Below are 13215 nucleotides of genomic sequence, written 5' to 3'. Positions count from 1 at the left end.
GTGTGTGTGTGTGTGTGTGTGTGTGTGTGTGTGTGTGTGTGCCTGTGTGTGCCTGTGTGTGCCTGTGTGTGCCTGTGTGCCTGTGTGCGTGTGTGTGTGTGTGTGTGTGTGTGTGTGTGTGTGTGTGTGTGTGTGTGTGCGGTGCAGGTGTTTCACCCCCACAGGGCGTTTCCAGGCTGGCTGGGGTCCTTTAATCACTATGCATTTAGGTCAGACAATAGATGGGAGTGTGATCACTTCAGCTGAGGAGCCGCTCATATTTCATGGTGCTGCAGCCAGACAGGCAGAGAGCAGTGGAAGGACGCTGGTTCCAGTGTGCCACCCCCCGCTGCCAGTCTGATCTGTACGTCTTCACAGGGCGTGAAGGCTTAAGGATGCTAAAGACGGCCTTTATCCCGCCGTCACCGCCCACCCGGTCCACACACGGCTCTCGCGGGTAAGGGCCGGTGACACTCAATGGAGTGACATTTCATTGTTATCGTTTTGTTTGTAGTGTCCCTGGTTCGATCGGGACTCACATGCGTTCTGTTTTTAGCCTCCCTGAATAGGTGACTGAAGTTTACCCTGTTACCTGGCAACAGCACTCGAAGGTGGTCTCCTTCTTACTATATCCCCTCATTAGCAGGGCTCACCTCAGGCGTTCTGTGATGACCACAAAGCAGTTGGAAACAACCGTGATCACATGAAAAAACAAGCTGGGTTCAAAGTTAAAAACAACTTAATGATTACATCTAGTAATGTTTCATTCCCTACTATGAACACAAACAAGCCCCGAGCATTGAGTAAAGGTTCAAGTGAGCGAGTCACTAATGGCGACTAACGAGTTATTGGAGTTTGGAGGTTCCTATCTGCCATCCCTTAGTGTCGGGACCATACAGATCGTATAGATTCATATTTCGGTTCCAGCAGCCTATATGTTAGATCTCTTGGAGGAAAGAAGACACACAAAGTATTATAATTGGCACCGACTCGTGACGATCACAATGAGTTCAGCCGCTCTCTGTTTACTGGTACCAACTGTACGTCCCACACGGTCCCCTGCTTCAGAGCCACTGAGAGCAGGCGGGGGGCCTCCCAGTGCGCAGCCTGTCTGCCAGTAACCACTGAGAGCAGGCGGGGGGCCTCCCAGTGCGCAGTGTGTCACCCACAGCCCAGTACAGCCACAGACGGGGAGCGCTGGCCCCACCCGCCCTGACCTGTGTGACCCGGCCCGTCCGCGCTCTGTTCAGCGCCACCTCCCAGCCCTTAATGCGCCGAGTGATGGACAGCAGTCACCGCACACGGGGGCTGGCAGAGCTGCTGCGTTGTTTTATGAGTAAGGTGGCTCTGTTTAAACCGGCTACACGCTTAATTAATGATTAGGCCGTCTGCCAATTATTTGCTCTGCGCCCGGCTATTAAGTGTTATTGTGGGGGAAGGATGATTATAAATATGAATATCTTAAAACGCCAGTGAGGCGACAGGTGGAACGGTGACCCAGTTGTCTTCTGGTCATGGAGACGAGAACGGGTGACGGTCTCGGAGAGCAGAGTAGATTTATGTAACGATGTCCTCGGAGTGAGACTGCATCATTACGCCTTATTTCTGTCAGAAGAAAGGCGGTGATTACCCTCCATCTAGTTGACGGACGCACTCTGCAGGACCAGCAGAACAATAAAGCTTCATTCTCTCCCCAATAAGGCTCTAATAAATGGGCTGGCGTAGCATGTTTGGTGTAATTACACATTCACCCGCTGGAAAGGACATTCTTTGACTAATAAGTTGCGGCATAATGGGTGATTTGGAACGGTACTAACAAGGGTTGCGGGGGGGGATAATTCCGGGTGTCAGGTGTGTTTGGAATGCCCCCCCCCTGCTGAGAGATCACTCACAGGGAGATACTCACATTTACACTCAAGTGTATTCAGAAGGTCACACTGGCTGTCACCGGGCCGCCTTCTCCTCCACTCAATGTGAGACAGGGAGCGAAGCAAGATGGAGAACGGGCGTCTTTTCCTTGATGACTTCATCATTCTCTGCTATATTACCAGAGCTGTGTGCCTGACATGTGAGATAGCAGACGGCTTCACAGCCTGGGCCAACATGGCGGAATGAGCTAAACATGAAGCCTTTATGATCTTGGGATGTGTGTGTTTGGAGGTCGATTTTGATGCAGGATAGGAAATGCCACAGTACCTTTCTCTCTGCTCAGAGAGAGCACAGAGTGTGCTACACACAGTCTCTCTGCTCAACATGGGACAGCGCTACAACACGATCTGCAACATGTTGCAGAGACATCATGATGGGCTGAAATATGATTATTGGTCGGCAGCTAGAGGAATATTTCTGCCTGAAGCGTGTGTTTGGACGATCATTGATGGAATCACAGCAGTATTTCCCCTGCTTTTTTATAGAACTGACGGGTTTCACGCAGCTCTTAATCGCTAACGATTGATACACACCTAACACACCTCTAACACTTTTTATTGTTAAATTTGAACCATCACAGATTTGTAGGAAAGTGTATAATCAATCCCATGATAGTTAGAACATAAATCAGGAGACAAAACCTCATTGTAGATAACACCAAATTGCCAAAGAAATATCGATACAAAAGATGAATCTTAGAAGGTAATTTGTCCATTCAAAAGAAGTTCATTGTCTCGTGTGATTATTAAAAGGCAGATTTCATCTCCAATATCCCAGATCTCCTGTAAGCTACTGGCTTGCTGCAAAAGGCCATTTGTGAGCTGAGCCCCCTTTAATTATGTTTCCAGATAGCTCAGACCTCATGCTGCTGTGTCTGGACCCTAGAAGCGAGATTCGAATAGTTCCACATGCTTGAAGTCATTTACCTTATCATTATTCTGGTACATAGTATTTGCAATATTCCCTCTGGAAATAACATTGTCTTAGGCCACAATATGGAATATACACGTGATAGGCGAGTCATATCGATTATCAACCCCTGGAGCAGAGATCTATACTGTAACTGGTTTGATTACAACATGATGTGCATGAGCGAATAGTGAGTGACACAAAATGCATTACTACTGTAATCAAAGGTCATTATCGAGGTACAAGCTGAATAATTATGTGTTGGCCGGTTAACAAGCAATTGAAAAGGTCTGGGAATTGTGTAAACGGAAATGAAATGGTGAAATGAAATGAGATATCAATATGATAACAGGGAACAGTCACAGAGAGTGGCATGGCGTTCTAGGGGATTACTAGAAGTGTACATTAACACAGCCCACCTGTGCTGGTGGGTTGTTCATTCAGATGAATATTAAACACAACAAATGGCAGGCTATTTCCAAAACTGATGCTTTCAATTCTGGTCAGCCTCCATGCTGAATGCCTTCTCACCACAATAGCCACGGACAATCCAGTACGGGAACCCTGGCCATGCTGGAAGGCCTGGCACAGATTCACAAGGAACATTTTGTGCAGAACAAAACCTTTTCTGTGGTTAAATCTGAACATGTGTTTTTTGAGGTATGGATGTAAATGAGTTCGGAGTATAGGTCAGTATTGAGAAGGGGAACCAGTTCCATTTAAGATAAGACTAGATTGCAGAGACACAGAGCAAAGCTTACTGTCTCTCTCCAGTGTGGCCAATAGAATAGTGCAATATCATTTCCCCTTAGCTCACCAACTGATATGACAGTGGAGTACATAATGTGTTCTCCACATGTGTAGTCTACCACATTGAGTCTCATGTTAGTGCAACATGCATGTTCAGTCTTCATCTGAACAGCGGTAGAGGACAGAGGAACATGGTAGACGTCAACTCAGCATGGGAGAGGTTTAGGTAGGCTCACGTAAGGAGCACAGTACTCTTTATTATTCTCTACAGCTAGTTGGCTGGGTCAGTTACAGGACTTGTTGTTTGGATGTTGATTCACCATTCTATGTAGTCAATGTGTTTGTTTCGATCTCAACCTACACTTTGTTCTACGCTGGCTGTAAACAAGCGATGGTTTGAGCATCCTGTAAACAATGGTTGCGATGGGTTTCCTGGACAGCTGCTAGCATTCATTTCTGGATCTCATTGCTGGCTAGCTTGGCAGCGGTGATAGCGTTGGTTATAGCGTTGGCAATCAACAACACCACCTTGGATATTTTGGTAGTTTCATTTCATTGTGGTATATATGTACAAGTTGTCATTAAGAAATGTGCTATTTTAATTTATTTGATCATTTAAATATGCATTCAACAATATGTTTAGTATGTGTGCAATATACACAACAAAGCAATGTTCAGGCTGCATCGTTAGATGTGCACAATAGTGCATAAAAATCGTATGTGAGCAAAATAAGAGCAATACATATCTGAGAAGTAGGTCAATGATGGCGGAATGCTAAAGGCTGAATGTATGTGAGTTAAGCTGCTATTAAGGCTGTGAGTGCTTTTAACTATTTGCAGGCACTCCTTTGCCAAGTCCAGTAGCCAAGCAGTCCTTTATAACACTGGATATCTAGTTATGGGTATCATTACTTAACCACTTTTCATTGCGGTATTATTACTGCTGCAGAATTATTCCAAATGCTAATATTGCCATAAAAGCAGGCAATACTTTTCTCCACATCGTGTGTCTTGTTGTGGATTAGCAAAGTATTATCCTGTTGCCGGCCTGGTAGAAAAAACCGAGTCCTATCACTTCAGCTAACTGAGAGAGCAAGAGGGATCGGGGAGTCCTATCACTTCACCTAACTGAGAGAGCAAGAGGGATCGGGGAGTCCGGATCAAGGATTGACAGAACTAAGAGAGCATGAGGGATCGGGGAGTCCGGATCAAGGATTGACAGAACTAAGAGAGCATGAGGGATCGGGGAGTCCGGATCGAGGATTGACAGAGCTAAGAGAGCATGAGGGATCAGGGAGTCCGGATCGAGGATTGACAGAACTAAGAGAGCATGAGGGATCGGGGAGTCCGGATCGAGGATTGACAGAGACTTTATTGTTACCCACAAACAAGCAACAACAAACCGAGTGAGGATGCAAAGACACTCCGGGTCATTCGATCCCGGTCTTTTTTATTCTTTCAAACTGAGCTGTTTTGCATATGTATGACCGCCCTCTGCATATACTCAAGATCGCCGTATATGGTAAGGACGGTCAGCCATACATTCCTTTAAGTACGTGGTCATCTTCTGCAGTGAACCTAAACATTGGGCAGACGTCAGTACACCTTGGCACCACTCTCTGGCGCCGTGTGCGGCCCTCAGAGGTGATTTAGCTGCTTTCCACTATTAATGTATCTATATGATATATAGGCGTGATAATACTCATAGTTAATATAAAAAGTAATGGTTAATTCCTCTCATACCGGTTTGATGAAACCAGCGGCAGATGTCTAAGGATCGCTCTGTGCACTCATGGACTCTTCCTGTCTCTGATAGAATTATTGGAAAATATTTGGACATTTTGACCACTAATAACGGGTTAGAAGGTTTATTCCCAGTTAGATCCAAGTAGAAACATGATTCACACTACAGCCCACATTATTTTATTACAAAATGAGCTTGTTCTTTTTGCCTGTTCTCCATTGCACACCCACACAAAAAAATGTGCATCAAATATTGACCATGAAAAGTGTGTCTACGTATTCCTCCCTCAGCACACCATCTTATCTTTAGTTTGGACAGTGTGGACGGTGTTGGAGTGTTGGCTATTTGGGCCTCCAGGGCCAGGCGTGGTCCTTAGTAACAGTCCTCTCCTTCAGTGGGCCTCCAGGGCCAGGCGTGGTCCTTAGTAACAGTCCTCTCCTTCGGTGGGCCTCCAGCGCCAGGCTGGATCCTTAGTAACAGTCCTCTCCTTCAGTGGGCCTCCAGGGCCAGGCGTGGTCCTTAGTAACAGTCCTCTCCTTCAGTGGGCCTCCAGAGCCAGGCTGGATCCTTAGTAACAGTCCTCTCCTTCAGTGGGCCTCCAGGGCCAGGCGTGGTCCTTAGTAACACCCCTCTCCTTCAGTGGGCCTCCAGAGCCAGGCTGGGTCCTTAGTAACACCCCTCTCCTTCAGTGGGCCTCCAGAGCCAGGCTGGATCCTTAGTAACAGTCCTCTCCTTCAGTGGGCCTCCAGGGCCAGGCTGGGTCCTTAGTAACAGTCCTCTCCTTCGGTGGGCCTCCAGCGCCAGGCTGGATCCTTAGTAACAGTCCTCTCCTTCAGTGGGCCTCCAGGGCCAGGCGTGGTCCTTAGTAACAGTCCTCTCCTTCGGTGGGCCGATACGGGGTGCTGCCACGGCCCTCTCAGCCACAGTGATGATCTCTGATAAGTAGCGTGATGGTTCTGTAGCCTTGGACCAGGGGAACCATCTTCACAGCTTTGTGTTGGACTGCAGGTTACCTATTTAAACGTTAATGCTCTGCCTTCCCTCCCAACTCCACATGTTTACCACACGTCTACCTTGCGATGCTCCCCCAGCAGCTCCGAGCAGCCGTCACCTCAGTGTCTGACTCCTAGTTAGGAGTCTGTCAGCGCGCCCCTCCGCCCCACGTAGATAAGTACTGCACTGATCCCCGGGAGACTGGGGAGAAAATTGAAGGGAAATGTACCCAATCAACAAACTATGACACAGCTTCCCTCCTCAAATACACTTTCATGCCCTTTAAGACGTTCCGGTCCCTGTTTCTATAGCAGCCGGTCGGTCCCTCCGGACGCCCAATTCAATGTGCTCCAGCACTCAGCCTGCTGCAGGAACACCACATCCTGACCAGCTCGCCAGCGGGAGATTCACCCTTCGCTTCAATCGAACCATCCAATACTGCGCAGTGCCACCAACCAATCACAGGACAGGACCTCACCCGTTCAATTAATGATTGAATTTATCGTACAATTTCAAAGTGGTCTGCAAGATGATAAAGATGAGCCTCAGCCAATCAACAGCATGGAATTATGAGGTCTTATGTAAACTACTATTCATAAAAGATTGGGTCGGGTCATATAACTTAAAGTAATGTCGGAATAAAAGGTATCTTTACTATTTATTTTTGGCAGGGCGGTAAATGAAACATGGACCGTTGTCCGACCTCACCAGCGGGGTGAGAGGTCTACAGCTAATTATCACCGACGTTGACGTACCATCCACCCCTAAAGGTCATCTAGAAGCTTCCATTCATCCTCAGCAGCCTGTCTTAGAGAGCAGTAGGAGACTGGAGCAGCCTGCAGTCAGCCCAACACGCTGAGAACAGGCAGCCACAGAACAGGCAGAAAGAAGCCGGAACAGTCAGGAGTCCCGGTCGTCTGGAGCCAAGAAAGTGGCAGCAAAAGACATTGCACCGCAGTGTCGTCAAGGTTACAGTTCACACACACCCACACACACACTCCTGTATCATATAGTAGTGGTGGTGCATTGTTGATTATGAAGACTGAAGGGAACAGCTGTGGCCCGCCCCACCGTGAACAATATGTTATGCAAGTGATAAAGATGAATAGAGAAATATGGAATAAGGAATGAAAGGTGGTGCGCACAATGCACAAAGGGAAGCAAAGACGTCTGGGTGCCCACCGTCTACACACTTTCTGGGGGCTTATCGCAACAACAGTGTTCACATCCGCGTAACTATCTCCCTTCCATCAGGCTGTCACACCAAAGCCCGGCCGTGGAGAGATCCAAGGCCAGACCGCCTAATGATAAGCAGAGTGATGCTGCTGCAGCCGGCTGACAGCTTGAGAGGTCCGGCGAGAGAGGGGCGGCGGGGATAGGGAAGAAGATATGGCCTCTTCCTTTCTTCCAGAGATCATTACCATGAGAGAGAGGGACGGGGCGAGGTGGTGGTGGAGGGGGAGAGCGGGGGGGAGATGGTAATGGGGTTTAGATTACATTGTTTCTCTACTTTATTCTTCTTCTACTACTCTTATTTCTTCAGAAGGAAGACACCAATTTATTTAAGAGGGAAGTACTCTTCAAAGTACATTAACGAGTACATCCACGGTGTGTTCAGCTTCAATAGAGATGATGGTCGTCATGGCGATGGTGTATAACAGGCAAACATCCACCTTCTGGTGGATCTGGTCAGAGTGACTGGCCCATTTTCATGTGTTTATACATAGACACACACATGTTTTTCTCCTATTACAAGCTTGCTAGATTTGACTCAAATCATACGTGAGGGACAATTCTATCAGTTTTTTCAGTATTTCTTCCTCTGGGACAGATAACGTTTTTCATTTTCATTTTTTCCCCAGTAAGAGTATTTCCTGAGTACCGGCGTCAGGCTTCATGTAAGCCAATCAGCAGTGGAGTGCCGCACTGCAATAATGTGGAGAAGTCATAGATAACCGCTGCTGCTACGAAGGAGCGGACTCGCATCTCTCACTGGAGCCGTCTGCTGATTCAGCTCCCACATGTACGCTGTGACAACATGATTCATATTTGGCCCCAGACTCAACTGACTTAACTGTTCAATGCACACATAAACCCTGAGGCTGCTGCTCCGACCCACACAGCGATGGAGCTGGGTGATCTAGTGTTGAGCCAAGGATTCACAAACACCAAAGAGGGGTTCATAGTACACAGACTGGGGGAGCATTTACGTGTTCAATACGGAGATACAGCTGAGTGACTCCTCTTTAGATGCCCTGTCCGTTCAATTATTAGTTAACGAACCACAATTAAAATGAATTCCACAGCCTTTCAAATAGGCACTTCATTATTATTCTCAGTGCACATCCAAATGTCTTATTTATCCCCCAACTAATTGGAAGTGTGCAGAAACCTTTAACCACCAACGCCCAGCAGAGCACCTCAGTGATGAACACAGAGCTCAGAGTGCGTTCTACATGTGTGTGCTCATGGCCTCCCCAACAACTTATTCCCAGTTATTGCAGCGACTCAAATTGCATGATTGATGAGGCGAGTAGAGCTTGAAGACCCAAATGACTTAACGCGCCCCAGAGCCAAAATATAAAATCAACCTAATCTTCCTCTGGGTTTATCACCCCGCGGCAGTAAGCTCAGCTGTTTATCATCTCAAGGTCGGGCGCTCACTGAAGAGGCTGTGGTAGCAGCAGAACTTCTGCCATCCTAACGTGTAAAAGCTGGTAGTTTAAATCAAAATGTATTCTTCTATATTTTGAATATTCTGTTTGTTATGTCAGACAGAGTGAGATTGCCCTATTCTCCAAACATTGAACTGATATAGCATACTGGGATAATCTGTATAGAATTTGTGGAGTTAGGATTTATTGATGAGCGTTACTGGTGTAAGCTGCAATACCCTGGTGGCTTTAGGGGGAAGCTCTGGGATCACGGAGGTCTCACCAGAAGAACAGATGCAATTGAATCCGGCCTCTAATCCTGTATTAAATCCCCAACATGGCAGCTTCTGTAACCCTCCTGAACATTGTTTGTGCTTTTCGTTCTGCACAGGTGAGCAGCAGGATGGTGACCGGGGAGGCCGGAGGCAACAACTACTTGATGGCGTGTTGGCAGCCCATCCTGGTCCTGCTGTTGGGCACCGTGCTCTCCGGCTCCACCACCGGCTGTCCCTCCCGCTGCGACTGCAACGCCCAGGAGCGCTCGGTGGTCTGCCACCGCCGGAGGCTGGCCGGTCTCCCGGAGGGCATCCCCATCGAGACGCGGCTGCTGGACATCAGCAAGAACCGTCTCAAAAGCGTCGGGCCAGAAGAGTTTATGAATTACCCTCTTCTGGAGGAGCTGCAGCTCAACGAGAACATCATCTCGTCCATCGAGCCCGGGGCCTTCAGCAACCTGGCCAACCTGCGGACTCTGGGGCTGCGGAACAACCACCTGAAGCTCATCCAGCTGGGCGTGTTCACAGGCCTCAACAACCTCACACAGCTGGATATCAGCGACAACAAAATAGTGATTCTGCTGGACTACATGTTCCAGGAGTTGTACAATCTAAGGGCTCTGGAGGTGGGGGACAACGACCTGGTGTTCATCTCGCCGCGCTCCTTCCAGGGCCTCAGCAACCTGGAGTCCCTGAACATCGAGCGCTGTAACCTGGGCTCGGTGCCCACCGAGGCCCTGAGCCACCTGCACGGCCTGCTGTCCCTGCGCCTCCGCCACCTCAACGTCAGCGCCATCCGAGACTACTCCTTCAAGAGGCTCTACCACCTCAGGCTGCTGGAGATCTCCAACATGCCGGCCCTGGACACCATGACCGCCAAATGCCTGTTCGGGCTGAACATCACGTCGTTGTCCATCACGCGCTGTAACCTCTCGGCCGTCCCCTACCAGGCCATCCGCCACCTGGGTCACCTGCGGTTCCTCAACCTATCCTTCAACCCCATCCGCACGGTGGAGGGGAACCAGCTTCACAGCCTGCAGAAGCTGCAGGCCCTGCACCTCGTGGGGGGGAGCCTGGCCACCATAGAGCCCTACTCCTTCCGGGGGCTGAATCACCTCCGTGTCCTCAACGTGTCCAGCAACAGTCTGAGCACCCTGGAGGAGTCGGTCTTCCACTCCGTGGGGAACCTGGAGACCCTGGCTCTGTACGAAAACCCCCTGGCCTGCGACTGCCGCCTCCTCTGGGTCTTCCGCCGCCGATGGAGGCTGAACTTCAACAGACAGCAGCCGACCTGCGCCTCCCCCCAGGCCGTGGAGGGGAAGGAGTTCAAAGACTTCCCCGACGTCCTCCCGCTGGACTATTTCACCTGCAGGAAGTCGACCATTGTGGACAACAAGATCCAGGAGAGTCACGTGGACGAGGGAACCACGGTCCAGTTTACCTGCCAGGCGCAGGGCGACCCGCCCCCCGTCATCATGTGGCTCTCCCCCAAGAAGGAGTACGTGACCACCAAGACGGCGGGGTCCAGGCTCAGCGTGACCAGCGAGGGCTCCCTGGAGGTCCGCTACGCCCAGATCAAGGACAACGGGACGTACCTGTGCATCGCCAGCAACGCGGCCGGCAACGAGAGCAAAGCCGCCCACCTCTTTGTGCACAGCTACTCTCCCAACTGGCCCCACCTGCCCAACAAGACCCACGCCTTCATCCTGAACCAGCCCAGTGACGAGGGCGCCAACGTGACCCGGGCCGCCGCCCCGTTTCCCTTCGACGTCAAGACGCTGATCATTGCCACCACCATGGGCTTCATCTCCTTCCTCGGAGTCGTCCTCTTCTGTCTGGTTATTATCTTCCTCTGGAGTCGAGGGAAAAGGAACACCACGTCTAAAATAGAGGTCGAATACGTGCCCCCGGCGGAGGACCTGGAGGAGGCCAGTCCCAACGAGCCGTCTGTGACTTTCAACATGAAGATCATGTGACTCACAACGACTTCAGTCCACAAACTGCATCGGGGCTCGGAAGCTCTCCTCTCATGCATCATGTGTCAGATTGGTCGAACTGAAAAGACGAACAGCAGCAATTCGTCTACCCTAGACTGTTTACCTGCAGGAACAGAATCGGTACGGACATAGACACAACCTGAACTCTTTGTATTCCTGTGGGTTTTAATTGGCAATAGCCTATAAAAAGACCAGCCGGTGTTGCAATGGACTTTTACGCTCCTTTATACCAGCGAAGGGAGTTTGTCTTTAAACCTATCTACAGTTTTAATCTATATGTATTTTTCTGTATCTTGTTCTGTCCTTGTACTTTTTTGCAACGGCACAATAGAAATGCTCTGAATGACGTTTTGTAATTACAAGAGTCTAAAGAGCCAGGGTGATTATTTTGTGGTTATTCGTTTGGAGAGTCCCTTTTGATAAGTTTACATAACAAGGACTCAAAAACTCAAAAGATTGTATTACGCAAGATGTATGTGAAGTGTGAATATCATAGCTATTTCAACCGTTTGAGATGCGAAACATTAGCACAATACTTTCCAATCCGGGATATGGATTATTTCAAGTGTGACTTAAAAATTGAGATTTTTAATTTGATGCCTTACGTTTCCAAAGTTACGGCTGTCATCTGAGCAATACATTACGTTGATGTGTAACACATACTTCTATGTATTTTAATGATTTTATGATTTAAAGCTCTGGTGATATGTTAAATGTTGAAATACATATTTAAGGAAACAGGCAGATGGCAAGTCTATTAAAATAAACAACATTTTATACTAAAATGATTATTTTATTGTATGTTTCAAGAGTAAAAGCTGGGAAATATATTTCGAGCCTTCTGACCCACTGGAAAGGCCTTTGTTCTTTGTCCATGGAGGTCAAAAAACCTCCCATTGGAGGAATGTATGTCTCATTATTCTTTAAACTTCTCGGCGAACAATCCATCGTATCACAACCCATACAACACATATCAGCAGAATATAGAACAGAGAGGTATACGGTCTGTTGATCCATAAAAAACTGATGTAGCGTGATCCATTTTACCATTAAACTACATCGCTATTATTGAATAAGAGCCGTACCACAGAAAGGCTCTAATCAGAATACAGTCTGCAAGTGATAACACACTCATTAGAATCGCCCAGATTGTTGCTAATACCGGTAATGATTGTGATGATCAGATGTCCAGAATCAGCCTCGGGCCAGGGAAGCTTCCCCACCTTGACACCTTAATAAGAGTCTTTGACTGAGAAAGCTACAGAATAGGAGCAACACACTGGCAGCATAAAAGCAACAGATCCATCAGCCCATGTTTAACGCAGCACTTCTCTATTGTGCTGCGGATGGCTGGCTGGCGACTGACTGTTTTCACCCTGCGCTAGTTGCCCACCTACACCCAAAAACACATTCAAACCCGCCTTGGGGCTTTGGACCGCTGCGAGACCTGGTTCCTTTCCTCTGGAAATGTGACAGACAGCTTAAGTGTAGGGAAGGTGCATCCCATGTCCATACAGGCTGTGTTTAGTCTCCTGGCGTCTCTTTAGGCCACAGCCCAGTGCTCGGTGTGTTTCTGGTTCTCTGGATCGCTGGACAGACAGGGGCGGTGAGTGGGAGGAAAACGGTATTGCTTTCTAGTTGTTGTATTGTGAAAGTCTGGAATAGGAATACAAATAAAGCTGAAAAATTACTGTGACCTATTTTAAAAGAATATACTGTATATTAGAAATGCACTTTTGCCATCTATTTTTCTTCCTCTTAAGTTGAACAAAAAGGATACAATGGTACAGTTAATAACATATAATCAGTGCACTGAAACCAAATGGAGCAGAGAAGATAAAGAAACTGCATTACAATGGGGAATAGGACATTACCAAGTCAAAATAAAATGTTTAAAAGGGATTAGAAAAAAGACTATACCATGCTGTTTTACTGTTTCTACGTTCTGAATGTAAAACAGACATTATTATGCTGCAGCTCTAAAC

The 13215-nt window shown here is 48.1% G+C and overlaps 1 protein-coding gene across 2 annotated transcripts in view; it reads left to right on the top strand.

Annotated features, from left to right (window-relative positions):
• The window catches only part of lingo1b (leucine rich repeat and Ig domain containing 1b), a 14534-nt gene extending 1666 nt beyond the window's left edge, over positions 1-12868 (top strand). The window contains exons 2-3 of one of the 2 annotated variants that reach the window (XM_030378018.1): positions 8167-8327; positions 9350-12867. In XM_030378018.1, coding sequence (XP_030233878.1) covers positions 9362-11209 — 1848 coding nt within the window. In that variant the 5' untranslated portion in view covers positions 8167-8327; positions 9350-9361 and the 3' untranslated portion in view covers positions 11210-12867. Of the gene's footprint in view, positions 1-8166; positions 8328-9349 lie in introns of both variants that reach the window. The other variant, XM_030378017.1, reaches the window with a different exon arrangement.
• Positions 12869-13215: the final 347 nt, after the last annotated feature.

Source organism: Gadus morhua, chromosome 14 (genome assembly GCF_902167405.1).
Source record: "Gadus morhua chromosome 14, gadMor3.0, whole genome shotgun sequence".
Classification (NCBI taxonomy): Eukaryota; Metazoa; Chordata; class Actinopteri; order Gadiformes; family Gadidae; genus Gadus; species Gadus morhua.
This window is presented reverse-complemented; position numbering and strand designations above follow the sequence as displayed.